Here is a 26678-nt window from a genome sequence, read left to right on the forward strand (position 1 = left end):
GATTATGTTTTTAAAAACTGTTATTTAGCAGGTGAAAACATTACATACGTTTAAATGAGGGAAAATAAATTGGAAACATGGCTAAGACTTTTTTTTTTTTATCCATATTTATTTCTTAAATTATTTACCTATTAGGCTGTTACATTTTAAGTGACAGAACCTAGTGGCTGGATTGATGGGTATGAGCCAATTAAACTGCACTGCAATTCCACTGCTGTTTCTACATGTAATGTCATTATTAGTCTTGAATGTTGGCTGTATTTCAATAAGCCTTTTTTCATCCAAATGCAGTTGATAGCTGATCCAAAAAAATTAGTTTTTCTGCTTTAAATGAAGTAGTAGCTGGATGGAGTTACATGATAGTATTACTCAACCTATCCTGACAGCCTTTGACAGCTAATTATACAGGTCCTGCGTTTCGGCACCGCCTTTTCAGAAACGAACCAATCAGAAACGCGGATAGGTGGACCACAACAGAAGAGCAGCCAATCACAGAACCTCCTCTCGGCATAGGCATTACGGGTCCGCAGACACAATTTGCGCGATCGCTACAGTGTACAATGTTGGCTGAGGAGTTGCAGCGCGAATAATTGGTGTTAAACACCCTCCTTCATTTTCAATATTGCGATTATTTCTCTGTTTTCACATATTTTCCCTCCTGGCGCGGAAGGAGTCGGAGCCTTGCCGGAGCTCCGTGTTTTCAAAGCGTGAAATAGTCGGTGTCAGGAGGACTACTGTTTTGTTGATGTCATCGGCGGCAGAGCTGTAGCGACCTTCAATTTCTAGGCAAGCCCGGGATAAATAAAGACTCGGTGTGGGGTGTTTTCGTCCTCTTTGTTTTGTTTTCTTTGCCGGTGACACGAGCAACGACGATGGGACTCTTGCTGCACTGTGCTCTGCTGTTATCTCTTTCTACTTTCGGAGCCGGTGTAGATTTTCAGCCGGGATCCCAAACCTCCGGACGGTCGGTTTTTGTGAAGCGTTCAAACACCGGAGAGGAGAAAGCTGCGAAAATCATAAAGAGGTCTCTGCCCGCATGGCTCGCTCCATCACCAAATCACAAGATTAAACGGAGGAGCACCGACCAGGGCGACTCCTGCCAAGCTCTTCAAGAATATGGCACCAAGTTAGCAGACAACACCCACCGTGTAAGTTACCTACTGAGAGGTCCCGTTACACTCCGCTCGTCTGACACTTACATGAGCCGAGGGAGGAGGATGATGCGCAGGTGCTAACCAGGTGCACGAATAGGCCTAATCAGCTATCCGGTGTTCTGAGAAACCTAGCTACTGATGGGCTGTTTTCCATTCAGCTGTAAAACCCTGAAGCCCAGGATGTCCGCTAGATGGATATGACACTAGGTTTATTTTTCCTCCTGTGAAACGCCATTAAAACATCATGTATCATCACCAAACCTTTCTACAAGCTCATAAAGCCACTACAGGAATCTTCCTGTCCTTCTGAGGGCTACCACGTCAGGGCTGCCAAGATTTGTTTTCTGAAATATTTGGTGCAGTGAAATACAGTGTAGTGAAACTGTAACAACGCCTCTTTTCCTCATACTTTAAGATGTGCGCAGGCTACACAGAAGCACCAGCAAAACCTCTGTCAAATGCTCCAGCAGTGGCTATGACCTATATCTCATTGTTGCTGTAGTCTGTGTCAGAGGATCCACTTTTCTCAGCCTGACAGAGAGTGAATCTGTCCCAGTGTTGACAGGAAAATTGGCCCTGGGGAATCCATGTGACTAGCTGTGTGGTAGTGATTTTGTAATTAAATGCTGTGTTTGTGTGTTAGCGAAAGCAGGCAGCCAGTCTGTCAGGAAGCAGAGACTACAGTGGAGAAGTACAGTAGAGAAGAGAGGGCTAAATTTGGACTCCACAAAGAGAAAGCAACCCAATTCTGCATCTCATAAAATATCTACACAACTGTGCACTGCTCTACTCAAAACAAACAGGCTGGACAGACTCAGCAGAGTCCTGTGCTGCCTATTTGCGTAGCACCTCATCGCCATGTGATCAACTTTGCATTGCAGTCTTTGTATACTTGGCCTCAGTAATCTGAAGTCGACAGAATTCCTAGAGGCTCAGCCTCGTCATCACCCTGGAGGTTTCTGCTGCAGGTCCCACCTGTGCCGGAGTTGCTTACAACATGAGCTGCTGAAAAAGACCTGCTTCAAACAGATTGTGAATGTCCACATAGTTGAAGAGTGATAAGCCACTGAATGGAAAACATGATTCTAGACTTTGATTTCAGGCAGAATGGGAAGCATGAAGTGTTTTTGTTAGGGCCACACTGATAAAATGACTTGTTTTACTCTAAAATAATCAGAGGAAAATCTCATTCTTCCACCTTAGTTTTAATGTGGTGTTCAGGAGTTGTATTCAGAAGTCTTTCCTGAGAGCAGTGGCCTTGAAGCCTTGTGCTTGCTGAAATGCTTGTCTGTTCTGTCCTAAAAAGTGAAGTGGTACTTCATTTTTTACACTTAACCATCTGCTGTTTGCTTGAGCACATGGTGAGAGGAAACATGGCACCAGTCAAAGCAAAAATACAGTCAGGAGGCTAAATTCACAAAGACTGCCATTTATAATTGTGTGGTCAGTTGGTCCCTTTGACCCTTTCATAGTGAACTATTCACAGTGCACAATACTCCTCAATCTGTTTATTCTGAACATATTTGACATACATGGTGATGTTTTTGCTTTTTCTCACAGTACACCTTCAATGACCTGAGTGGTTCAGTGTCGCTGGCCTGGGTTGGAGATGGCACGGGGGTGAGTGCTGCACTTGTCTCGCATGCATGGTTGTTCCACTGTGACATGAGTAGGGCTAACTTGGGTGGGTTACTCAGTGAACTGTATGAAATTGACAGGCTAGTCTGCCTGCATAGATGACATAATAAGTTCCCTCACATCAGAGTCTCATGCACAACAATAGATGATCCAAGCTCCACTCAAGATTAACCCTCTTTCCTGGCAGGTCATCCTGGCTTTGACCACTTTTCAGGTGCCCTTCTTCATGATAAGACTTGGGCAGTCCAAACTTTATCGAAGGTAATTCTTATGATCTCACCTGTTGGAAAAAAAAACCAAACAACATAGTTTGTATTTGATTTGCATGTAATTTGGCTGCAACCATTTTTCCACCAGCGAGAATTATGGGAAGTCATTCCAGGATGTCACCAACCTCATCAACAACACCTTCATCAGATCAGAGTTTGGCATCGCTATCGGCCCTGAGAACTCTGGGAAAGTAAGTCATGACCTTATCAAGTCCTCAACACATTTATTTTATATAATCATCAAGAGTTTTCACAAATGTAGTGCTGCTATAATGCATCCCTAACACCCTGCGTGGCTTCATCAATCTGAATTCTGGACTCTGGATTCCAGGTGATCCTGACAGGTGACGTGTCCGGAGGTCACGGGTCTCGGATCTTTGTCTCTGATGACTTTGGGAAAAGTTTCACCCACAGGGACCTGCCCTTCATCCCCCTGATGCAGATCACTTATAACCCTGATAACTCCAAAGCGCTGCTGGTCCTCAGCAACAACGTAAGTAATGAATGGTAATGTTGTTTGGAGAGCAATCAGTTTGGATGTCAGTTGACCTCACAGAGAGAAGAGCATAAGAAGAGTCTATATAAACATGAAAACTCCCGTTCTGTTGGTGGGGATCTCAGTTTCCTAGTCATTCATTTTAGAGGGTGAGCGACTTTTTTCACGGTCAGTTATAAAATCCTTAAGCAGAGGTCGGACCACCATCCCACCTCCACATAGCAAGAAGGCTCCCATTGGTCAATCATTTTTCATCATGTGTTTGCACAGAGTACATTCATTAACATGGCTGTGGTGTTTCTGAGCAGGTCTGTTTGAGCTGTGTGAAGACTGGTGTTGTTGCAGGTGATTTAAGACATTGTTTTTTTTGTTGTTCACCTTCAGAATGAAATGTGGCTCTCTGAAGATTTTGGCAGCAACTGGAAAAAGGTGCATGACATGGTGTGTCTGGTGAAATGGTAAGAGACAAGACAAACAGATGATACAGGCACCGTAGTCAGGTGCGCAGTGAACAAACACCAGTGTGATTCAGCATGCCCAAGAGTCTGTGTCTGAGTGAAGTATTCCTGTTCATGGAGAGTAGGAAGTGGTGGAGGAACCCCATTCTTATTGGTGGGGCATATAGCAAAGATTTGAAAAACCCATATGCTCTCTTTTAGTCAGTTGTCCTTCGCTCTAATTTTAGTTCTTTCATCAAGCTAATTATTACAGGTAAGGGAAGACAACTGAATGCCACCTCTCTATACTGAGTTTTATTGTTGAACAAATATATGTCACAGGTCTGCCTATCTACCCTCCTTTGCTGATAGTTTGGAGGATTTTAATGAATATTAATTATCCCGAGATGTTCACAGGTTTACTCCAAAGACTTTTATTGTCGCTGCACCTTTGCCTGTAAAACGGTATCGCAGTCAGTGACTGTTTGACTAGCTCTGGTGTGACCCAGCCCTCTGAACACTCCTGTTGTTTCGGAGGCACTCCCTGGTATTCATTGCCTAGTGACCTTTGGATCTCTAAATATCTTTTTGGTTTCAGTTTTAATGCTGTGTTTTCAAGGTCGCCATGGCTGATAACATCGTAGGTCCAAAACAGACTTCCTGAAACATAACCTTTTATCACGGAACAGGTAGCAGGAAAATGGGTCATTATCAACAGAGATGTCAAAACACAACACTCAAAAGCAGAAGTGCATGTCTGTATGCTGGTTATTTGATAAGCTGTGTCATGTGATGTTTACTTTCACAATGAAAACAAAACACAGCATTATGGGAATAGATGGAGACTATGTGAGGAATCCTGTATGAGACCAGGTTCCTCCTGGTGCAGAGTTTCCCAGCCTGACTTTGTTTATTGAGATGCAAGCACACTGAGAACTATCACGTCATTATCAACAAAGTAGTCCACATCTGTTTTGCTCACATATCCTTGACTCTGGAGTCAAATGTGCGTCTGCTTATCCCAAACTCTCTGCACTGTCTACTCCGATTCTAGGGGAAGGAAGAATACCATCTTCTTTACAGCCAGCCTCAACGGATCCTGCAGTAAGTGAGCCGCTCTTTAAGCAAAACCTGAAATGAAAAATGACCTTGTGACAATTCAGTCCAGACCTACGTTCGACCTCATCCATTTATGTATGTACATGTAGATTACTGAGGAACAGCACATGGGATAAAACCAAAAAAAGATAAGCGCCTACGTGTTTTTATTGACACGTACGCGCTTTTATTGACACCTCTATTCTTCAGTGATCGACTGGATTTGGATTGGATGATGAGTAAAAAGAATGAAATGACAATTGGTATCAATATAGCCGATGATTCTGGCCTGTTGAAGCTTTTTGTTCCTTTTAAATTCTACACATATATTTTTAACTTTTAGTTACACTTTGCATACTCGCACTTTGCACTTTTATTTCAAAGTTTTTTTTGTCAGGTGATCGGGGAATGCTGGAGCTGAGGAGGACGACAGACTATGGTAAAACCATCAAGACTGTGGCCACTAAGATCTACTCTTTTGGCCTGGGTGGACGCTTCCTCTTTGCCTCTGTAATGACAGGCAAGGTCAGTACACAGTAGGTCCATACGAGATCATGCATCCTGAGGCCAGATATTCATTGATTTATACCTTTGTGTTTGTAAGACAAATTTGAAATCCAGTAAGCAGTTGTGAGGTGAGACATACACCGCACCTCCGGACTGTTTTCGTGACATTGAATTTCAAATTAAGTGCTGGTGTTCTTTTCTGTAGCGTTGGTTTCAGTTGTCACAATTGAAGGGGATGTGGTTGCAGGAAATAATATGAAGTAAAATACATTCATGTTTCCTCTTCAGTACTGACAGTATTTACTGAATTACATGCTGTATATGCTAAATTAATTTGCTACACTCAAAATATGTAGTTTTCAAGACGCATATCTCTGTGCCTATGTATGCATGGCTCTGTTTCCTTATAACGTTAATCAAGTTATTTTTATTTTTTTCCCGTTCTTTCTCTCATCCCCTGTTCTCTCTCGTTCTGTCTGCCTCCCTCTATTTCTTTCTGTACCGCGTCTTTCTCTGCAGGGGACTCTGAGGATGATCCACGTGTCAGTGGACCAGGGTGAGACGTGGAACATGGCCCAGCTGCCCCCTGTTGGCCACGAGCAGTTCTACTCCATCCTGGCAGCGAACGATGAAATGGTCTTCATGCATGTTGACGAGCCGGGAGGTCAGTCCGTACGGCAGCGTCACGCTCTCACTCATCGCGCTGTGTGTAATAAAGCAGTAATGCTATTTAAGAGACAGATGGTGTGTTTGCACCTGTAGGAAATGTAATTCAAAAACTATTCATTACATGTGAATAAGGTTGAGGAAATAAGTAAATGCGAATTACTGACTTGTACTACAGGTCTTACACTTCTGAGGTGCAACAATGTGGTTTTCTGTGCATAAATTTGAAAAACAAATTTTGGTCACAAATATTTTACCCCCAGGTGTGAACTGTATCTCACATTTTTAAATCTTAGAAAACACATTTATGAATATTATATTTAACCTAAAAAATCTTTTCTCACAGCAGACGTGTTGACTCGTCACAGGTTTCACTAATAACATTAACAATGGCTGTGTTCTATTCAAGTGTCATGACTATGTGACAGTGAACCGGTATGCACGATACCCAGACCCTGAAGTTGTGACACACTTTCAGTGAAAAAGGCCAAAAATATTCAGACAACCCTGTTTGTGTACTTTTGTTCTCAGGGTTTCATGGTTTTTCATGGTTTGAACTAGGCCATTTATTTCCGATGAAAGAAAATGTAGATTTCTGGGATGAACTAGAACACCTGACTGCAAGCCCGGGCCCTGTCTCCCAGCGCTAGTGGCCAACCTCACTAATGGTCTTTTAGCTGAGCGCGATGCATGCATCAGCTGCGGTTCCTTAAAGAGTGGAGGTTGCTATAGCAACGTATAAATGTCTGTGGTTTTGGAATGTCATATTCATATGTCACATACGGGTGTTATGTTTGGGTGTCCACATAATTTTGGCCATGCAGTGAACTTGCACCGTGTAAATTCAAGTGCCTCATTATCTGTTATAACCATCAGGACATTATTTCATATCACCAGCGCTGAAACGCTGCATGTGAATGTTCTCTTCGGTGTGTGTGATCCTGTTTGTTTTTTTCCGTCTGTCCACAGATACAGGCTTTGGTACCATTTATGTATCAGATGACCGGGGCACTGTGTACTCTAAGTCACTGGAGCGGCACCTTTATACCACCACGGGTGGTGATACAGACTTCACCAACGTCACCTCCCTGCGTGGAGTTTTCATCACCAGTGTCCTGGCTGAAGGTAGCTCTATACATGTGTCTGTGCTTAGATAAAGGAATAGCAACACATGCCTATACTCAAATTCCCCTAGAAACACACACACACACACACACACACACACACACACGTATGACTTCTCCATTACATACTGGAGCGAGGGCGTTGGGTAAATATTTAATTAGCTGTTCAGTGTTAGATGTGCAGCTGGCTGACACTTGAGCAGAAATATCTCACATCACCAGCTAAATCTTAACTCCATCATGTCTGCGCTCTGTATTTTCTGCTGAAAATCACTTCTGTTTGCCTCCTTATATTATAATCCCTCCACTCATGACCACTCTGTGTATGATTATTGCCCAGGCCGTATGGGTCTGACACTTGCATTGCTTACTCTTGCTCACTTGTAATTTTGGGCTAGCTGAGCCTAAGCTTTTTATTTTCACACATTGTTTCTGGAGTGCAGTGTGAGCTAAATGTTGCAGATTAGCAGTAAATGTTCTGTCTGTGTCTGTTCTTGTTGTTGCAGGTGACTCTGTGCAGTCTGTGGTGTCTTTTGATCAGGGAGGGGAATGGGTTCCCTTGAGGAAACCTGCCAACAGCAAGTGTGATGCTACTGCCAAGGACCCAGAGAAGGTAAATTAAAAAAAAAAAAAAAAAAAAAAAAAAAGAGGAAATGGTGTTTCTTAAGAAAAAAACAAAGATAAAAAGTGGATCAGTCTTGATGAAAAACTTTTGTAAACTGTAGCGACAGATTGGGATTCTGTTGAATGATGAATTGACTTTTGGATTGCAGTGTACATGGCAGTGTTGGTTATTTTTCATCTCCAGTCAGTGACTTTCACCGTGTTGGTACTATTAACTTCCAGACACCAAATGCTGATTGTGTCTATTCCTACAGTGCAGTCTCCACATCCACGCAGCGTACAGCACTGCCATGAGGCTGAATGTCCCCATGCTGCCTCTCAGTGAACCAAATGCTGTGGGCCTCATCTTAGCTCATGGTAATTCCCAGTTCAGAGCTTTCATACCAAATTTGTCCAGGTTTTGTGTGAGATAACCTGGAAGTTACTGATCTGGTTAAACATATTTCATCAGGGAGTGTTGGTGATGCCATCTCAGTGATGAGGCCGGATGTGTATGTGTCTGATGATGGAGGGTACACCTGGATAAAGGCCCTCGATGGACCGCATCACTACGCCATCCTGGACTCTGGAGGACTGCTGGTGGCTGTGGAGCACAGCCCCAATCAACCTGTCAACCAGATCAAGTGAGCTACAGTTACAGGGAATGGGGGAGTTTGGGTTTGACCTGTATTAGCTGATGCTAGGAGACGTTTCTGTGCTCAATTTGTCCTCTGAATTAAATTTAGTCTCACAGTAATAGGCCTTTTTCAAGCAGACATTTTAACTTTCACGGTAGAAAAAGCACAGGCCTCACTAATAACATTATCGATGACTCTGTTCTATACAAATATCTCGCTAACAGTGTGACCTTGAGCCGGCATGCACAATACCGAGACCCTGAAAATGAAGCAGCTAAATGGAATTCGGCCATCATCAATTTTATTATTATTTGTGCTTTCCCTACTGTGTCGTGTCAAAGGTTTTCAGTGAAAAAGCTGCTGAACAAGCAAACTGAGCTGTGGACTCCCAGACCTCCACAATATCAGCTAAGACAGAGAGATTTTCTTAAGCACTGTTAAGCGATGTTTCCCAGTGGAACCGTTCACTACGCTAGGATAAACTCTGTATAGCCTTCGCAACAGTGGTGTGGTGGAGTGGCCATCAGTGATCCACGACTTTTCCCGGTGGGTCGCTACACAAATTGGGGCAGCGGCTCAGTGTGAAAGAAAGAAACTATCAGAGAGAGAGAGAGAGAGAGAGAGATGGGTGTGGCTGTGTGGTGATCGGCCCAGTAGAGCAGGCTGCAGAGCCCACTCTGGTTCTATGTGGCCATCATCTCCCCCATGTCTGCCTCCTCAGCAAACTACATTTGGTCCCGCAGCTCCTTCCACCCACTTACCCTTTATGTGTTGGTATCTTTATCATTGTTTAAACATTGAGGCTGCAGTGGACTGTTGCTGACTCACTTCACATGACTAACAAAGAAAAAAAGAGAAAGAAGCATAGGTCCGGCTAAAAAGCTCAGAGAAAAGAAGTTACAACCCAGAAAATCCAAATTGCGTCAAATAGCTGTGGATCCATCAGCTCAGCTGAAACTCTGCAGACAACACAGAGGAGCAGAGCAGCAGAGAGAGTTCAGGACCAGTAAGTCCAGAACAAACACCAGTCAAGTTTTACAGCATAAGCGGTAGAGAGAAGACAACAGGAAGCTTGTCTGAGTTTATTTAGCAGGATAATGTTGTACAGCTTCTTGTTTAATCAGAAACTCTCATGTGCTGATGTAAGAACTCTAAGTCAGTCAGATTCGCTCAGATCTACAGAATTTTATTACACAGACATCCAATGAGATGATAGAATTGAAATATGTCTGATGTTGTATTTACTGCTGTACTAGTCTGAATTCTAGTCTCACCCTCTCTACAGCTACTGACTGGAGTGGAAAGTGAAAAATACAGATAAAACTTCATACAATGCTAATTGAACAGTTATAGTTATTAATGGTCAGTTTTTGTTGTGTGTTCTTGTTAGTGTGTTGACTCAGTTGTATGGTCTTTTTTGAGGCGGTAGCTGCTGTGTTGTTGTAGTTGTGGATATGAAAAGGTGTTTCTCATACAGTTCTTCTTCACAAACTGCAGTAATAAAATCACCATAGAATCTGTAATTAAACTATATAAAATATAATGTAAAATATATAAAATTATGTAAATACAATTCATGTGCAGCTGTTCATTTAACTTCTGCTTACTACATAGTTCTTGTATAGTGTTTACACCGTCTGCCAGTGTCAGAGTCAAAAAGCATGTGGTGATTCTTATTCCCACTCTGCTCTGCTTTGTATGTTCAATAACAGCGCAGGTCTGTCTTTGCAGGGGATCAAACTATAAGACAAGTCTAAAACCTGTCTTTCTTTACATTAATATGATATGTTAAATGAACATTGTATCAAAGCAATAGCACATTTGACGTCAGCCTTGTGCTTTCTATACATCTTATTCTCTACCACTCCCTGTCATATGTTATTGCTTTACTTTCAAGTGTCTTGATGCTAATGTTTGTACATTTTTCAATGTCCTGACAGGTTTTCCACCGATGAAGGACAGTGCTGGGGTGTGTACAACTTCACAGACGACCCCATCTACTTTACTGGGCTGGCGTCAGAGCCGGGAGCTCGCTCCATGAACGTCAGTGTCTGGGGCTACAGAGACTCCCTCCTCAGCCAGTACTGGATCTCCATCACCATTGACTTCAGGGATCTACTCACCAGAGACTGTGAGTGACCGGATACAAATATGATGTTATTGTACTTGTGTAAATCTTTTGTCATCATTTTGTGATTTGTTTGAGGTCACATGTAAACTGAGCCCAGAATATTGACGTTTTTTTAGGTGACGACAACGACTATGTGCAGTGGTTGGCACACTCGGATGACATCAGCGACCCGAACGATGGCTGCATGCTTGGCTACAAAGAGAAGTTCCTGCGTCTCAGAAAGGACTCTGTTTGCTGGAACGGACGAGATTACCAGGTCAACACCCAGCCGACCCCGTGTCCGTGCACCCTGGATGACTTCCTGTGGTGAGACTTTGAAATATATCAAACTCAACCACTCAAATACATCCGAGTAGACGCCACTGGATAACGTTCAGTTTAAATGTATTTTTGGTGACTAGTCACAACTGTTATGTTCTGTTCTTAGGCTTCTGCTTTAGGCAGAGACCACAATATCACAATATCCTGCTGAGGTAGAAGTGCAAATTGGCTGTAAATGTTTCTACTGTTTGACTAGAAGAATTACTGTAGATCATTCATATTTTATTCAAACTGTGTTTCTGGATGCAGAGGATGCAATTTAAAACATAAACTAAAGTAAGTTGAGGAGGGTCCACATTAAACATGCCGAGCTGCTATCAAATAGCAGTGTGAAAGAATCCTGCAGCGTGTGTTTACTTTAGTTGAAAATAAGTTGTGGCTGAGCCGAACAACCAACAAGGTTATTCCTTCCGCCTTTGCCTGTCACAGTGACTTCGGATACTACCGTCAGGAGAACAGCTCGGTGTGTGTGGAGCAGCCGGACCTGAAAGGAAAAGTGCTGGAGTTCTGTCTGCACGGCAAAGAGGAGCAACTGCAGACTAGTGGGTAAGGCTCCAGCTTCAGAGGATCTCTGTGTGTCAGTGTTGCTGGTTTAACCCTAGTTTGTTACATAAAATCAATCAATTATGAGAATAATATCACCTCATTAACAGGTAATGTCCCTGTGACAACATACAGGAGGTAGCAGTGAATGTGTTGATGCCACGTGACTCACTTTAACTAGTCTGCTTGATAATTATCTTTGTTTATTGTCTTGACTCATCTTGCCTGAGTAGTGGAAGTGATAAAAGGTTAATTTTGCAGTAATGGTGTCTTGAATAGTTTTGATTCTTTGTAGTCCATTTATCTATGTGCAATATTAAAACAGATACTTTGTATATAAAAGTGTAAACCAGGTTTTGAATGAGGCCATCAGCACTGTCATGTTTTATGCCAGAGAGAGTGACAGAGGATTGGCCTCAGTGTAGTCTGAGTCAGAGGAGACGAGTGATGAGAATGAGGAAGTATCTGTCATGCAGAGAGCAGTCAGAGGAAGCAGACGAGGAGAGTGAGTCTCATGTCTTCGTTGTGGAAGAGTGAATGTTTTTGGTAAATGATGTTTGCCTCACTGTGCGCACACTGGCTCAACAGAAAATGAATAGCTGTTCGACTGTCCCTGAAGACTCCAGTTAAAGCATTATGTGCAGCAGGGAGGGTAGGCTGCTGTATTGATACAGGTTCATACTAGATTTACGTGTTGTCTGCCTCCGCCACTCAGACCAGTTTCAGGTTACATCCCTGTTTATCCAGAGTCATAGAAAATATGAAACATTTGAGTGAAATTTTTGTCATAATTGCTGTGTGATGTTTTGGGTTACGGCTAAAAACTGTTTCGTCAGGTCATACTGACCTTGACCTTTGACCTTTGACTACTAAAATCTAATCAGTTTGTCCTTGATTCGCAGTGAATGTTCGTCCCAAATTTGAAGTAATTCCCTCAAGGTGTTATATATGTATTGCGTTCACAAGGCCAAAACCATGTTTTGTGAGGTCACCGTGACCTTGGCCTTTGACCTTTTACCACCAAAATCTAATTAGTTCATCTTTGCGTCCTAGTGAATGTTTGTACCAAATTTGGAGAGGTTCAAGGCGTTACTGAGATATCGTGTCCACGAGAATGGGACGGGCTGACGTCGCTGGCACGGAGGCATAAGACTCACGACAACAACTAGGAACTGTTTTAGCCTCTTCTTACGTTTTTTACATTACAGGGATTTAAGTGTATCAGAGCCGAGGCAAGCGCGACATGTAAAAAATATGTAAACAAAGAGCAATAATAACATCACCACTGTGCTCTCGTTCCACAGCTACAGGAAAATCCCCGGAGATAAGTGTGAGGGAGGAGAGATGCCTGAGCGTAAAGAGATTGACCTCAGTAAGAGGTGTGTGAGCGACCTGGTGGGCCCAGAGCTTCTGGTCAGTTCCTCTGCTTCGTCACACTTCTTGAAAAATGTTATGAATATAGATTTAAACATGCCGTACGTTTGCCGACAGTATATCTGTTGCTGTATTACCACTTTCTGTCTGTTGTTATTTTTACAGATAGACAGTCACTCCTCCAAGTCTGTGCCCATTGTGATAACAGTCATCATCATCATCATGCTGCTGAGCATCGCAGCAGGAATCGTCTTTGTCAAGAAATATGTGTGTGGCGGCAGGTTAGTGTTTCCTTCTGATTTATATGTCCAGTTCCTAAACAAAACCCTGTGTGGAGGAGAACGTGTGCAGCATGGCAAACTGTATCTTGACTTATTTAGAGTTAGCGCTCTTCCTCTCTTGGCTTTCCTTGTGTTTTGTGTGTCGGATGTGTTTTTCAGATGATTGTGACGTGACAGTGTTTTGAATCTGCCCCTCAGGTTCTTGGTTCACAGGTACTCCGTGCTGCAGCAGCACGTTGAGGACAACGCTGCCGAGGGGATAGACGAACCGCTCGAGACCAACCACGCTCAAAACGGCAAGATAGAGTTTCACGACGACTCAGATGAGGTACGGTGGATATATTTCCCTCACTCATATACAAGTCAGGATAGAGAGACGGGTTCAAGGTTTTCCTTCTAAATTTGAGCCACACACTTTGACACTAAAGACAAATATCCAAGTTTTATAGGCATTTATTCATGTGAATGAATTATCACCAGAGAACAGAGAACACCAGAGAATAGTCGTTACTGTTAAATCCGCTCTGGAAACTTCCAGATGCTGTCAGCAGCAAACACTACATTGATGTTACGACTAGGGGAAAAATTCTTTACTTGGATTTATGGATGTAGAAATACAGTAAATCCTTTTCATGTTGTGGGCCTGTTTAACCCTTACTGGGGGAAAAAAAAACTCACCTGGCATCTTTTAAATAATTCAGCATCGTCTAAGGTTTCCAAAACATTGCAATGTGCAATGACAGCAGCTCTTTTATGATTCTTTGTGATTTGGTCTTAGCGAGTTAGGAATCCTCTCCACTACTTCTAACTTCTCCCAGACTGACACGCCATTTATTTTTAGGAGTTTCTCCTAAATCAGCAAGTTAAGAGCTACTTTTAGCCTTAAGATGTGTTGTGAATACGGGCCCCGGTGTGGTACTTAGTGCTGACTTTAGAATCTCCCACTGTACTGAAGCTCAAGTATTCAAACTATAAATATAAATGCAAATGTAAATGTGATAGTGACACTGTTTCTAAATTACTTCAAACATATCTTTGGCATTGCGGCACTGCATTGTGGGAGGAGACAGTCTATGCGATGTTCAAAAGTGAAAACAAGTTTTAAAATACAACAGAAACCAGTAAGGTTTAAGAGGAAGTTAGAAAATTTACATAAACTGAGCCGATAACTAGGTCACCCTGAGTTATCGAGTTAGGTGTGTGTGTGTGTGTGTGTGTGTGTGTGTGTGTGCAAACATGACTAAGGTGGTTTCTTGTTTGCTCACCTGGATTGGCTCTGCCTTCATTGGTATGTCACTTTCTTCCCTGTGCACAGGACCTGCTTGAATAGCAGGCACAACCTGTCATGCAACTAAGCAACGGGTTTCCAGTCCTGCCCGTGGACGGCCGCTGTTCCTGTCACTCTTTTGTCTCCAGCTACTTCTTCCTTTCACCTTCTAGTATGAACTTTGGCCTCAGCTACCAGACGAAGAGTCTGTGTCACTCTGCTGTCATCTGTGAAGTATAATGAATGTACGGAGGCGTCCTGGGACTAATGCACAGTTGAGGAGAACTAAGGAGGTCTTGTAGTGTTGTGCTTCAGTTATTGATTCTATTGATTGAGTTTGAATCTTCAAGTTAAATGAAGAACTGATGCAGTAATTTGAACTGCTTACAGAGCCAGAGTAATGGGTTTTGAAGAAAAGCGATTTGTATAAATTCACCACCATTGCATTACGGGTCCTGCCTCTCCCGTCACCTGGGAGTGCTCCTGGAAATACTTTTCACTTCTGTTGAAGCTCTGTGTCCTTTTTCTCATGCACTTGTACATAAACCTGTTTTTTTCTTCTTCTTTTTTTTTTTTTGTTGCCATTTTTGACGTGGTATCAGTTTGGAAGGTGTTAAAAAGATTAATGTAGGAAGCTGGTAAATAACTCTCCCAAACCACTCGAGTCTTAATCCCTACTTTTGATTAATTATTTGTCTGTCAAAAAGTGTCTGGACGGCCAAAAATACATAAATATTAGGTATTTCAGCCTCCTCTCTTGGCACTGATTTATGAAATCCCCTGTTCTAGTCTGTACATGGAATACAAGCCTGCATACTTTAGGTACTCCATGGCGTTGAGATCCATGGTCAAAGTAATAAGACACAAGTGGACATTTCCATTTGTATTAGGATTGATAGCAATAACATGTTTAGATCCAGTATATTATCCATGCACGGTAAATAACCCTATTGGCAGAATATCTCTTAAGGTCTCCACTTGCTCCATTCGATGAATGGAGACGTTTTTGTGTGTAACACATTATGCATCAGTGTATAGGGTGGTAAAGTGTGTCTGTTTAAAGACAGGGTTTGTTAAAACATTAATGTCTGCAGTTCTAACTGCCTAAAGCACAAGGTCCTTTGTATGCTAAGAGTTTGTAGTTTAACATTTTTCCTAAATGTGACGTAACGATAAATGTGATAATACTGTAATAATCACTGTAGTCATATACGAGTTGTGTTTATAATCATTCGAGCCGTTTTTTGTACTAACAAACTTTTAAACTTACGTGGCAAATGACAAAGATGTTAAGAAATGGCTCAAATAACTATAGTTTGATAGTAAATGTCAACAGATATTTTTTACAACGCATTCAGATAACCCAACACGCCAGTGTAATTTGACAGAAACACAGGAGCAATTCAATAATGTAAATGTTGTATAGCATAATTAACACTGTAGCCTATTAGTTAACAGACATGGTTCTATAAGCTGCAACACCATGCGAGACTGTTGGGGTTTTTCTTTCTTTTGGTATTTGCATCTGCTGGAACAAACACTTAAAATAACTGGATTATGGAAAGTCTCTCATCAGGCTCTTTTAGGGTAAACTGCTGATTTTTCTGTTTAATCACTGCTGTCAGCTAAACTGGAATGGCCAATGCCTCTCTACAGATCTGTCTTCATCAGATCATGTCAAGTCTTACAGGATTTCTTTTTTTTTTTCCTTCTTTTAAACATTTGTTGCACAATCATTTGTCTGTCTTGTTTTAAATGTGTTGCTTTCATGCAGGTTTTATTTATTTGTGACTAGCAGGTTCGGAGTGCAGTAAACTGGATGTGGTTATGCAAGTGCCTGGTGTGAGGACATGATGTGAGGCCCTTCCAATGTGTGGCCAGCATCTATTTACTGATAATTATTTATATCAACTCATGTGTAACCAGTTTCATCCAGTATGGCAGTGACATCCTGTAGCTGCACTTGTCGACAAAGATGAAGTCTGTTTCATGTGGGCTCCCATTGAACTGCATGTTAACTCCACAGAGCTCCATAAAGAAAGAAGCCTAATAATAATATAAAAACCTGGTTATTCTCTCTTTTCTGCCTTGGCATGAGATTACATTCAGGCTGTGATTACTTAACAAGAGAGTCAACTCAAATAAAAAACACAGAGTGGATACAGGGTTATTATGCAGCTGCTATACACTGGGAGATTGCTGAGTTCTTATTTAAGGAGGGTTTATTGCATTAAGTGAGGGTAACACATTTTCTTACAGTTTAAAACTGCTGTATAAATTAATAAGTCATTGTGATGGTTCTGTAAATATACAAGGTTACATCTTTGTATCTGCTATGTTTCTCTCTTCTGTATATTTGAGGCAATTTTATTTGGGTTTGCCAATAAATTCATACGTTCCTCTACTTTTCTCAGCCGACTCTTTTTTCTAACTAACAGCAATGGGAAAAATATGAAACTAGACAATTAAGCCCTGATATCATTTTTTGTATTTCTGTATTCCCCTGCCATTACCACATTTATTTTTCTGTATATTCATTTTATATCTTGCTTTGTATAGATATGGGAATAAGTGAATAGGAAATAAATAAGGAGATCAACAAATCAAATAATCGGTGAATAAACATAAATAAATGAACAAGACAGAGAAAAGGTTAAATAAATAGCTGCAATACAAAATATATTTTATTTGTTAGACTTGTTTTTCCTGTGTGTAGCCTGTACACTACTCATCTGTTCCAAAGGTTGCTGAGTTGATTATGATAAGTGTAATATTGGCAACCCTGAGCATCAAACATTGTTAACTGACAGTTCAACAAAAAGTGCTTAGATTCTATACAAGAAGTTTCCCTCTGTGTCAAAGAAATCATTCCCAATTTGCGCCACAGGAGGAACGGCCTTCTGCATTTCCATAAACTTTTCAAGTTCTTCTTCTGTCAACACCTGTCCATCCCAGCTTTCCTCTTCCTCTGTGTCCTGCTCTGCCGCAGCTGTGTTGGTAGTTCTGTCTTCTTCTGTTGATCTTGTCACTGTGGCGGCTCTACCGGCACCAGCTGGGACCTGGGGGGGCAGAACAGTAACAGGGGCAGGACTCGTGGCCAGGGACCCTGAGCCTTCTCCTCGTATCATTGGTGTGTGGTCAGCTGCAGAGATTAAAGCACCTTCTCTACTTCCAGATGAGAGTTTGGCTGGTGCACAGTTACCAGGCAGCTTCAGTCTGTCCTTCCCTGCCCCAGCACCTGAAGGCAGCTTCAGTCTGTCCTTCCCTGCCCCAGCACCTGAAGGCAGCATCTGCCGACCCAGTCCAGCCATTACTTTGGCATCCTGCTTGGATTTTCTTTCAGGAGATGGGACGAATTTGTTCCTGAGGACCCGCAGGATGACATCAGGGGTGACAGAGAAGCCCTGAGCCAGACGCTCCACTGTCCACTCCTCTGGTTGCTCTTGCTTCAGATATCTGAGAATTGATCAACACTTAATTTAAAGCCTATATTAAGTGAATGGTACTTATTGATTACGCACCTGGGCCGACTTAACGGAGCTCCTCACCTGATCTGCTCAATAGTATCCCAGGTTAGTTTCCTCTGTGGAGCTCCTGGTGCAGTCATCTGCCTCCTCAGTATGTGGTATTTCACAGTCTTCTGCCTCTTCCTCCCTTCACTGAAAAACATGGGAGACATGGTTTTAAAGTGTCACAGATTGTACACACAGCATACAACATTCAACACTGGAATAAAACTCCTGCTGACTCTTACTCATCCAAGGCCTGGAGCTTGTCTTCTACATCCTCTACATCCTCCAGTCCAAATTCCTCCTCAGACATCTCATCGCTGTATCTTGAAGCTCTGCTTGAGGCTCTGTCTCTGCGCACATGGCTCTGTCCCATCCACGCCCCGCTGGCACCTCTGCTGGCAAACCGACAGCTGCTTGTGGTTTTCACTGGCAGGGAACCGAGCCTGGACAGGAAGGAGAGGACCTGCAGAGGTCGGGCCATGCTCACTCTGTGTCCTGCCTTGTGTAGCCAATATCGTTAGCTTGATTTGTCAGAGAGGAGGTTTATAGAGTGAGTCCAGTGTCAGGATAACATCAAACTATCCACTCACAGACCAGACCTCCCTCTTCTTGTAACGCTCACTGGATTCACTTCACTGCTTCGCCGTTATTTTACAACAAAAGGAAAAACTTCTTCAAATCCAAAACCTCCGAACATATGGCGCAGACGCTTTATTTTTTCCCACCCGAGGTGGCCGAAGACCCGCCCCTACCCTGCTTCTGATTGGCTTTCCCTGATTTGATTACCCTAACCCTAACCAAGCAACACCCTTTGTGACTAAACCAACAGACTGCTAGCCAATCAGAAGCAGGGTAGGGGCGGGTCCTGCTCCACTTCGGGTGGGATGGGGAGAAAAATAAAGGGTCGTAGACCTGTTAAACTCGTGGATGTGCTTCCGCAAACATGAGCCTTGCAACATAAAGAGCGTGCTGCACTGCCGACTACCGGACGGGGGGGTGATAAAAAGAAAGTGTTCATGTAAATATGTATATGTATTTTCTTTCTGTATTGTACAAAATTTGATTGTATATATTCATCTTGAATTAATGTTGATTAGTATGAAAGACACAGCATTGTTCAAGCAGCATAAACAATCCAGGAAACACAAAAGGGGAAAAAAAACTTATAAATATATATATATATAAAAGTATATATAAAAATATTTCCATTTATGAATAGAATAATGTTTACCAGGGAATCTATGTTTTTCTCCTTTAAGAGACATTTAGTGGGTGTAGCAATACATCCTTAGGTTGAAGTTAGTCAGGTCAAGTTGAATTTCGCTTGGTATCACAGGACAGGATCACAGATTACAAATTTGCCTGACTGGGTTTAACAATGTCACACAACACCCTCTGTCCTTAGCTAACTCTGAAAAGGTAGCCCACTCAGATACAGCCTGAATCCACAAGAATTGTTATCCCAATTAAAATCTTTTTCTGCAAGAAATTATTGGATGGATAGATCATTTTTCTTATTTTCCTCACCTCTACGCCTCCGTTTTTGTAGAACAGATTTTCTTTTCACTTGTTTGTGTTAATATTTTGTTGATAAAAACATTTCTAACAAACTTATTAGTAAACTGCTTGCTTCAGACCCCTCTGTTGTACTAGTGTGCACATAGTGCGCAATACTAGTGTGTGCACCAAACTCTGTTGAATCATTGTTCTAAGGGGAATTGGAGTGGTCTTTATAAAAAAATTTCATTTATCATTTTATTGTAGTCTCTAAATGGTCAGTTCACATAAATCTCCATACTGAAATAAGTTTCCAAATCCATCCATCAGATGGATTGATTATTAAATGGAAATCAGCTCACAGAAATAATTTAAACACAAGTTATATCCACATAAACACCATCTGCCACCCTCTTTTGTGGAAGTTTAGATAGATAGATAGATAGATAGATAGATAGATAGATAGATAGATAGATAGATAGATAGATAGATAGATAGATAGATAGATAAGGTATACACACACACACACACACACACACACACACACACACACACACACACACACACATATATATATATATATATATAATCCATTATATGTTTCAATAGCTATTTGTTTTTTTTTACTCCCAATAATGCAAGAAATAGATATGTTGATGAAATAATAAAGCCTACCCCAGGAAAACTGTCTAAAATTTTATGGGTGCCCTTCCTGTTGTTTAAAAATAGTATGAATTTAGCTTTTCTGGCATTACTCTCTGTGCCCCCTGTCTATAAAATGTATACTGTTCGTCATTTGATAAAGTGAAGTGAAAAACATTAAAGAAAGATGGTTATACAACAGGATGATAGTCAAACGGCGACACCTGGCGGTGAGAGCGGACTCTGCACCCCGCTCTGCCCCTGTGTTCATGTGTCACGCAGCTGCGCACCTCCTCCCGGGGCGCCGTTGTTTCATTTGCGCCATTTTGTCCGCTCACTTTGTTGATTGGGCTTTAGCGAGCTGTACTAGAGCCAATCAGAGGGAAACCGGACAGCGAAGATACGGTAAGGGAGACCCGATTGAAGGCATTGGTAGTTGTCAGCACGGATTGGTTTGTCATGGACCAACCAAATTACTAACCCTGCTAAATGCAAGAGAGGAAAAAAACTCAAATGGCAGTTTGATTTAGGCCGCTGCGTCCCAGGCTGGTTGGGCTGCAAATAACTTCTTGTTTTCGGTGTCTGCTCCTGCGAGGAAACATGATGATCTATGGTGGTCCGCATGCCTCGGCTAACGCTAGCTTCTTAGCTAAAACATCGAATCTAAAACAAAGGGGTGGTTGACAATAGCGGCGTCTACCCACCAGTAAAGCAAATTATCATAAACTATAATTAATAACAACACACCTAAGGACTGCCGTTAACTGGTTACCTGTTGAGTCGCCTCTGTTCTGAGCTTTCTAGCGTTTACCAGGCTTTTTTAGCTTGCTAACTGACGCTAGCCGCGTTAGCTCCCATACGAATATATCAGTTAACAAAACAACACCCAGCAGCTGACCCCGCTGTATCACCGACTGTGAGGTTCATATTTCATCTCTAAATTTCAGACACATGTGACATGTTATGACACAGGGCAGCGTGATAAACTGAATTTAGGTGACCGTAAATTATGTAAATAATGTCAACTGTTCATGAACAATGAGTTGTCAACATGTAACGTTAGATAAGGGCTGGGAAACATGTTATTTCGTGGATGGTCAAGAATGATGTGGGCTGTATATAAAATACATTGATGAAAACTATTCATCTTATGTCAGCTAATACTGTATGTGTCTTTCCTTTGTCTCAGGAGAGGAGGATTGTGACAATAATAAGCTATGGAGCAGTACACCACTGCCACCACTACTACTGGGGAGCAGATAGTTGTGCAGACTGCCAATGGACAGATCCAGCAGCAGGTGAGCTCATAACTTACTCAGGTGAATTTGGTTGTGATAAACAAATGTTTTCCCACCTTCTGCTGTAGGATCACAGGTAACAGGTACCAGCATCAAAGCGTTCCAGTGGAATCCAGATCCAGTCTATTTTCCTGATGACTACTTGTCTGAGATTATATTGTCCTGCCTTGTCTGCAGACACAGGGCACAGTGACAGCTGTGCAGCTGCAAACAGAGGCGCCAGTGGTGACGGCCTCAGGCCAGCAGGTGCAGACACTCCAGGTAGTGGTGTCACCGCCGCCCTGTGTCAGTGTCATGACAGTGTTACAGCCTACCAGTTTGCATGCTACAACCAGGGCTGTTTTTCATGACCCATCTCTGTGCTGTTTGGTTCACCCCCCCTCCCTTCCCAGCATGTCTTACAGCTGCCTGAACTGCATGTTCCTTGGCACAGTGTGTTGTGTGTCAGCCTCAGGTTTTCACTTATGCTCTAATGGCTAAGGAAATTACAAAAGGCTACTGATTGTCGCAACTGTGTTTGTCTCTTGCTTGTAAAAGCAAGATTTTCAAGTCAGATGTTCTTCATGATGAGTATGAAAGCCATTTGAAACATTCATCACATGGATGTGTTTTGCAGTTAGTAGAACAACCTTCTGGGTTTGGCGTTGAACTACATGGATCCATCATCATTGCTGGCTGTCACTTCTCATCATCTTGCTGTATATTTGGTGTTACAAAATGGCAGGTGGTCCCTTCCCCCTGGCATTTCTCTATGGCACAACTGCTGCCACAGGCTTTCAGTTGTCCATTGTGGTCATTCACTTATTTATGGATGTTAGTTGGACCATCAGTTCTTGTCAAGTCGTACATGTGAATGCATTTGATGGCATAGCATCTTATCTAATCATGTGCTTTTAAACAAATTGGATTGAAATGAGCTTCATATAACCTTGATTCAGCAGTAGTATTCCAGTAAATACCAAACCGCTGAATACAGAAGTTTTGTATTTTGCAAGTGTAGCCTAACTTCATGACAAAAGTAACTGAAAGTATACTGTACACAGGTTTGTGTCAGTATATCCTAAAACAGAAAGAATGACAGCAAATCATTGAAGACTTTTATTTATGATGTGGTATCCTGGATGTTCCTGTTTCAACATCGCTTGCTTGCAGTCCTGTAAGTCACAGATCAGTGATACTGAGCTAACAAACACCATCAGTGCTCCTATAACAGCCTTCTGTATCTCCCTCTAGGTCCAGGGGCAGCCTCTGATGGTCCAGGTGAGCGGCGGGCAGCTCATCACATCATCAGGGCAACCCATCATGGTGCAGGCCATGTCAGGGGGACAGGGGCAAACCATAATGCAGGTCCCTGTGTCTGGAGCTCAGGGACTACAGCAGGTAAGGGATAAGGCTTAGTAACTAGATTTATAAATTAAATAAATTTGTAAATCTGTACTGAAAATGTACCACACTATCCTTCACAGGGATACTGGGTGCTCTGTGAAATAGTACTGGTAGATTATGGCCTCAGTATTGTAGTCTATACTGCAGCCATCGTATTGTTTATCAAACTAAGACCAATCTCTGGGTGTTACTGTGTGTGTATGTAGATCCAGCTGGTGCAGCCGGGTCAGATCCAGTTACAGGGCGGTCAGACTCTCCAGCTACAGGGCCAGCAGGGTCAGCCCCAGCAGATCATCATCCAGCAGCCCCAGACAGCCATCACTGCTGGACAGAACCAGGTATTAAATTCTGACCAGCTGAGTGGCAAATTCATTTCATCAAACTTATTATTTATATTGATACTAATTGTCTTTCCTCCTTACTTGTGGCTCCACAGGGTCAGCAGATCAGCGTTCAGGGCCAGCAGGTGGCACAGACAGCTGACGGGCAGACCATCGTCTACCAGCCTGTCAATGCGGACGGTACCGTGCTGCAGCAGGGTAAACTCCGTCTTCTCCTACCTTTCTTGTTTGCTTTGTGCTTTGTAGACTTTATAAGCAGGTGTACTGTCGAGTTGTCATTTTGAGTAAGAACTGTGATGATAATCTGTTCTCAGGAATGATCACAATTCCAGCTGCCAGCTTGGCCGGCGCCCAGATTGTACAGGCAGGGGGTGCCAACACCAACACCACTAACAGCGGCCAAGGCACTGTGACCGTCACCCTGCCCGTCTCCGGTAACATGGTCAATGCAGGTGGAATGGTCATGGTAAGACCCTGTGCAGAGGTACCCAGCATCTTATTACCTTTTCTTTTTTTTTTTTTAAATATAGACTGACACGAGGCTGTGCGGTGTGGTGGAGGTCACAGAACTTAAAATGTCTTTTTAAATGTAGTGATTATTTAGTTTATTGATTATTAGTGATTATTATTTAGTATTTAGTTTATAATGTTTGTGCTAATCATAACTGCCTGTTTCTGCACAATATGAAACTGTAGAAATTTGGCGTAGTGGATTAATTATCTTTTAGTGGAATCATTGCAGTGATATTCATTATTAATTATTTTGGTGACACTTCATTTTGTTGTTTTTGCTAGTAAATTGTATTAAACATCTTACAAAATGAACCATGAAACTTTTTAGGCAACATTATTTAAAAATGATAGTTAATTGCAATGAATATTACTATGTTTAATTAAAGTCCCTAACACCTGTTGTCCACCCACACATGTGCTTTCACTTATTTTGCTTAGGACTTGTATAAATATATATAACTTATATACAGACTGTGCTTGAATGGGATCTCTTCAATTTATTGTACCTATTAGGGTGAGACAACTTTCCCCTACATTCATTTGATGACTTTATGCTGTTCTCAGCATATCGCCAGTGTCGACCTGTAGAATGACTGAAAACACCTGTTTGGGTGCTCAGGGCCTCTGACATCAGTTTTTAAACGTGATATTGTACTGTACATCAGTTTTGGTCTGATGATTGATGTGATATTTATTGAACCATTCGAACATTAACTGCTTGTTTGTGTCAGTATATTCTGTTGAACGATTTTTATGCTAGAGGGTCTAAGCACTGTGCATGTTTGTGTCTGTGTGTCTCTATCAGATGGTGCCTGGAGGTGCCGGAGTTCCCACAATGCAACGTATCCCCCTGCCAGGGGCTGAGATGCTCGAGGAGGAGCCGCTCTATGTCAATGCCAAACAGTACCATCGTATCCTGAAGCGAAGACAGGCCCGGGCCAAGCTGGAGGCTGAGGGCAAGATCCCCAAAGAAAGGAGGGTATGGCATATTAGTCATCACCTTACACCACTCACATGGGCACATCGAAGGTCTCCTTGCATTGTGAGGTCTTGTTCCTCACTAGCTACTCGTTTACTTTGTCTGGCTACCATTTTGTGATGGGCTTGTTTTGTATATCATCTTGCGTGGAGGGAGTGGCTGCCTGAGATTTCATGTATGGGTTTAGAAGAGAGTCAAAACAATGAGCAGAAAGCTGCATAAAGGTGCAGACTGTACAATGTATTCATAATGTTAAACTGGTCATGATCCTATACACTCACTTTCTCTGCGACAGAAATACCTGCACGAGTCTCGCCACCGTCACGCCATGCAGCGTAAGCGAGGAGATGGAGGACGTTTCTTTTCCCCTAAGGACAAAGAGGAAATGGCTTTGGCCCTGGCACAGGTGTGGCAAAAAGCTGTGTAGAATAACATCACCTGTACATCATCACTCAGTCATAAACATATACTGACTTAAACCTGTAAGTATGTCATAAATTGTCAAATAAGCTCTGTAAACTGCCAAACTTACTCTGACTGACTTGTTCTGTTAATACTTTGTGTGTAATTAGTTTTCTCTTTGTTGGAAAAGGCAATATCTCATTTATGAATGAAACTCCTACTATTTCATTATGGTGACCTCACTGATCCTCTGTCGTCCTCGTGTGCAGCAGCAGCAGGAGGTAGCCCAGGCAGCAGCAGATGAGACGGTGGCTCAGATGATCCGAGTCTCGTAGCACTGTCGCCAAAATCATCATCATGTCTGTCAGTGAACTCTACCCTGCCTGAGACTCTTCACCCCAGCTAAACCATCTGCCGCACCTTCTCCTCTGTCACCCCCCCACCCCCCTGTCACAGACCACCAACGAAAACTCCACCACTGTTTCTTCTGTTCTCTCTCTACTCGTACACTGGTCTTCCAGGAAGCTGGCCATGCGGCTGCTGAGCCTAAGAACTGGTCTTCTCTGAAATGGAGGATTCCTCTCCATGCTCAGCTTTACTGGTCAAGCACTTAGGACCAGCTTTTTATTTTCATACGGATTTGGTTGGACAATAATGAAAAATTTTGTTTAACCAGGCTCAGTGACACAGAGGAGATGACAGCTGCGAAGCCATATACTCTGTTAGACCCTGGTTTGTTAAAATATGAAAATTTGTCATTAGTGGATACTTTTTTGCTTTAAATGTTTTTTGTAAATGGTACAGAGTTTTTTTTTTTTTTTCCAGAGACACTCATTCAGCCTTGATGCTAGACTTGTGTCCTTTATCTTTTACGTGATGCCCCATATTTTGAGTTTTATTTTTTCAATCCATGTACTCTGGGGGATGGACCCAGCATCTTAAGTGCAACCTGCGTCCACTGAGAAAAAACTGAAATGTGATACTAATGTGAAGATGTTGCACAGAAATTCTTTTTCTTGCCAAGTGTTTATTAGATGTATTTACTCATTTGCCCAATTCTGTGGATGCATTTTATACAATTTGTAGTTAAACTTAGTGTTTGTAGGAAAAAATGACTCAGTGTGGCATCACATTACACATCCTATCCATATAGTTACTTCTCCATTGGTTAGTCCACCTAAGTGTTTGTGGGTTTTTTTTTCATTGTAGATAATAGATTTTTTTACCCATCCGATGGAGTCCTGAAATGTTATTTTTTTTTATAATGAGAAAAGGTTGGACATTGAATTCATGAAACCTATGTCAATTAAATTTTATTATGTGAATCAAGGTTATTTGTGTTTATTCTTTACTTCCGGTTTTGTTCAGTGTAGACATCTTTACATCAGTCATTCAGGATGTCAGGAGTTTCAGCCATTGGCATGCTGTCAGAAATTCATGAGTCATTTCAGCCATATCATTGGAAACTAATTTTCAGTGCCAACATGCCAATCATTCTGGCAGAAGGCACATACAGTACATACACTTCCATCTTTTGAATAAGATGGTTGAAATGAAACAG

At 42.2% G+C, this 26678-nt stretch overlaps 3 protein-coding genes across 13 annotated transcripts; 2 read left to right on the forward strand and 1 right to left on the reverse strand.

The window, feature by feature from the left end:
• Nucleotides 1–541: 541 nt before the first annotated feature.
• On the forward strand, nucleotides 542–16951 carry sort1b (sortilin 1b). Its single transcript, XM_023427478.2, has 20 exons — nucleotides 542–1148; nucleotides 2715–2774; nucleotides 2980–3053; nucleotides 3150–3252; nucleotides 3393–3554; nucleotides 3942–4015; nucleotides 5049–5098; nucleotides 5490–5617; nucleotides 6119–6263; nucleotides 7235–7390; nucleotides 7896–8002; nucleotides 8268–8370; nucleotides 8465–8636; nucleotides 10571–10761; nucleotides 10878–11067; nucleotides 11512–11628; nucleotides 12930–13038; nucleotides 13165–13280; nucleotides 13479–13608; nucleotides 14596–16951. Exons 1-20 carry the CDS (start codon nucleotides 873–875, stop codon nucleotides 14608–14610), a joined length of 2478 nt encoding a protein of 825 aa, XP_023283246.1. The 5' UTR covers nucleotides 542–872; the 3' UTR covers nucleotides 14611–16951.
• A 262-nt stretch (nucleotides 16952–17213) lies between these two features.
• Nucleotides 17214–18795, reverse strand: ngrn (neugrin, neurite outgrowth associated). Its single transcript, XM_023427479.2, has 3 exons — nucleotides 18302–18795; nucleotides 18096–18206; nucleotides 17214–18003 (listed from the first exon to the last, which is right to left on the reverse strand). Exons 1-3 carry the CDS (start codon nucleotides 18538–18540, stop codon nucleotides 17373–17375), a joined length of 981 nt encoding a protein of 326 aa, XP_023283247.1. The 5' UTR covers nucleotides 18541–18795; the 3' UTR covers nucleotides 17214–17372.
• Nucleotides 18796–20490: 1695 nt separating this feature from the next.
• nfyal (nuclear transcription factor Y, alpha, like) lies at nucleotides 20491–26446 on the forward strand. Of its 11 annotated transcripts, none has more exons than XR_015438553.1 (10): nucleotides 20491–20603; nucleotides 21388–21496; nucleotides 21674–21760; nucleotides 22730–22876; nucleotides 23089–23220; nucleotides 23319–23421; nucleotides 23538–23707; nucleotides 24542–24715; nucleotides 25011–25197; nucleotides 25387–26446. XR_015438553.1 is itself a non-coding variant. In XM_023427680.2 (10 exons), the coding sequence occupies exons 2-10, from the start codon at nucleotides 21416–21418 to the stop codon at nucleotides 25450–25452; spliced, it is 1071 nt and encodes a 356-aa protein (XP_023283448.1). In that variant the 5' UTR covers nucleotides 20491–20603; nucleotides 21388–21415; the 3' UTR covers nucleotides 25453–26446. The 11 variants fall into 11 exon arrangements, 9 of the variants coding, with proteins under 9 accessions (XP_023283448.1, XP_087035798.1, XP_087035799.1 ...); XR_015438554.1 differs by having other exon boundaries at nucleotides 25390–26446; XM_023427680.2 differs by having other exon boundaries at nucleotides 25011–25121.
• Nucleotides 26447–26678: the final 232 nt, after the last annotated feature.

Source organism: Seriola lalandi, unplaced genomic scaffold (assembly GCF_002814215.2).
Source record: "Seriola lalandi dorsalis isolate HSWRI2012SDOR001 ecotype SW California unplaced genomic scaffold, Sedor1 jcf7180002054861, whole genome shotgun sequence".
In the NCBI taxonomy this organism is placed as follows: Eukaryota; Metazoa; Chordata; class Actinopteri; order Carangiformes; family Carangidae; genus Seriola; species Seriola lalandi.

What these genes read in the sequence shown, in the direction of transcription:
- sort1b (XM_023427478.2), top strand. Translation starts at nt 873, where the DNA reads ATGGGACTCTTGCTGCACTGTGCTCTGCTGTTATCTCTTTCTACTTTC. An exon ending in ATGGTGTGTCTGGTGAAATG is followed by an intron (nt 4,016 to 5,048) that starts GTAAGAGACAAG and finishes CTCCGATTCTAG; the next exon opens with GGGAAGGAAGAATACCATCT. An exon ending in GCATGTTGACGAGCCGGGAG is followed by an intron (nt 6,264 to 7,234) that starts GTCAGTCCGTAC and finishes GTCTGTCCACAG; the next exon opens with ATACAGGCTTTGGTACCATT.
- ngrn (XM_023427479.2), bottom strand. Translation starts at nt 18,540, where the DNA reads ATGGCCCGACCTCTGCAGGTCCTCTCCTTCCTGTCCAGGCTCGGTTCC. An exon ending in AAGCTCCAGGCCTTGGATGA is followed by an intron (nt 18,207 to 18,301) that starts GTAAGAGTCAGC and finishes CATGTTTTTCAG; the next exon opens with TGAAGGGAGGAAGAGGCAGA. An exon ending in GATACTATTGAGCAGATCAG is followed by an intron (nt 18,004 to 18,095) that starts GTGAGGAGCTCC and finishes ATCAATTCTCAG; the next exon opens with ATATCTGAAGCAAGAGCAAC.
- nfyal (XM_023427680.2), top strand. Translation starts at nt 21,416, where the DNA reads ATGGAGCAGTACACCACTGCCACCACTACTACTGGGGAGCAGATAGTT. An exon ending in ATGGACAGATCCAGCAGCAG is followed by an intron (nt 21,497 to 21,673) that starts GTGAGCTCATAA and finishes CCTTGTCTGCAG; the next exon opens with ACACAGGGCACAGTGACAGC. An exon ending in AGATCCCCAAAGAAAGGAGG is followed by an intron (nt 24,716 to 25,010) that starts GTATGGCATATT and finishes TCTCTGCGACAG; the next exon opens with AAATACCTGCACGAGTCTCG.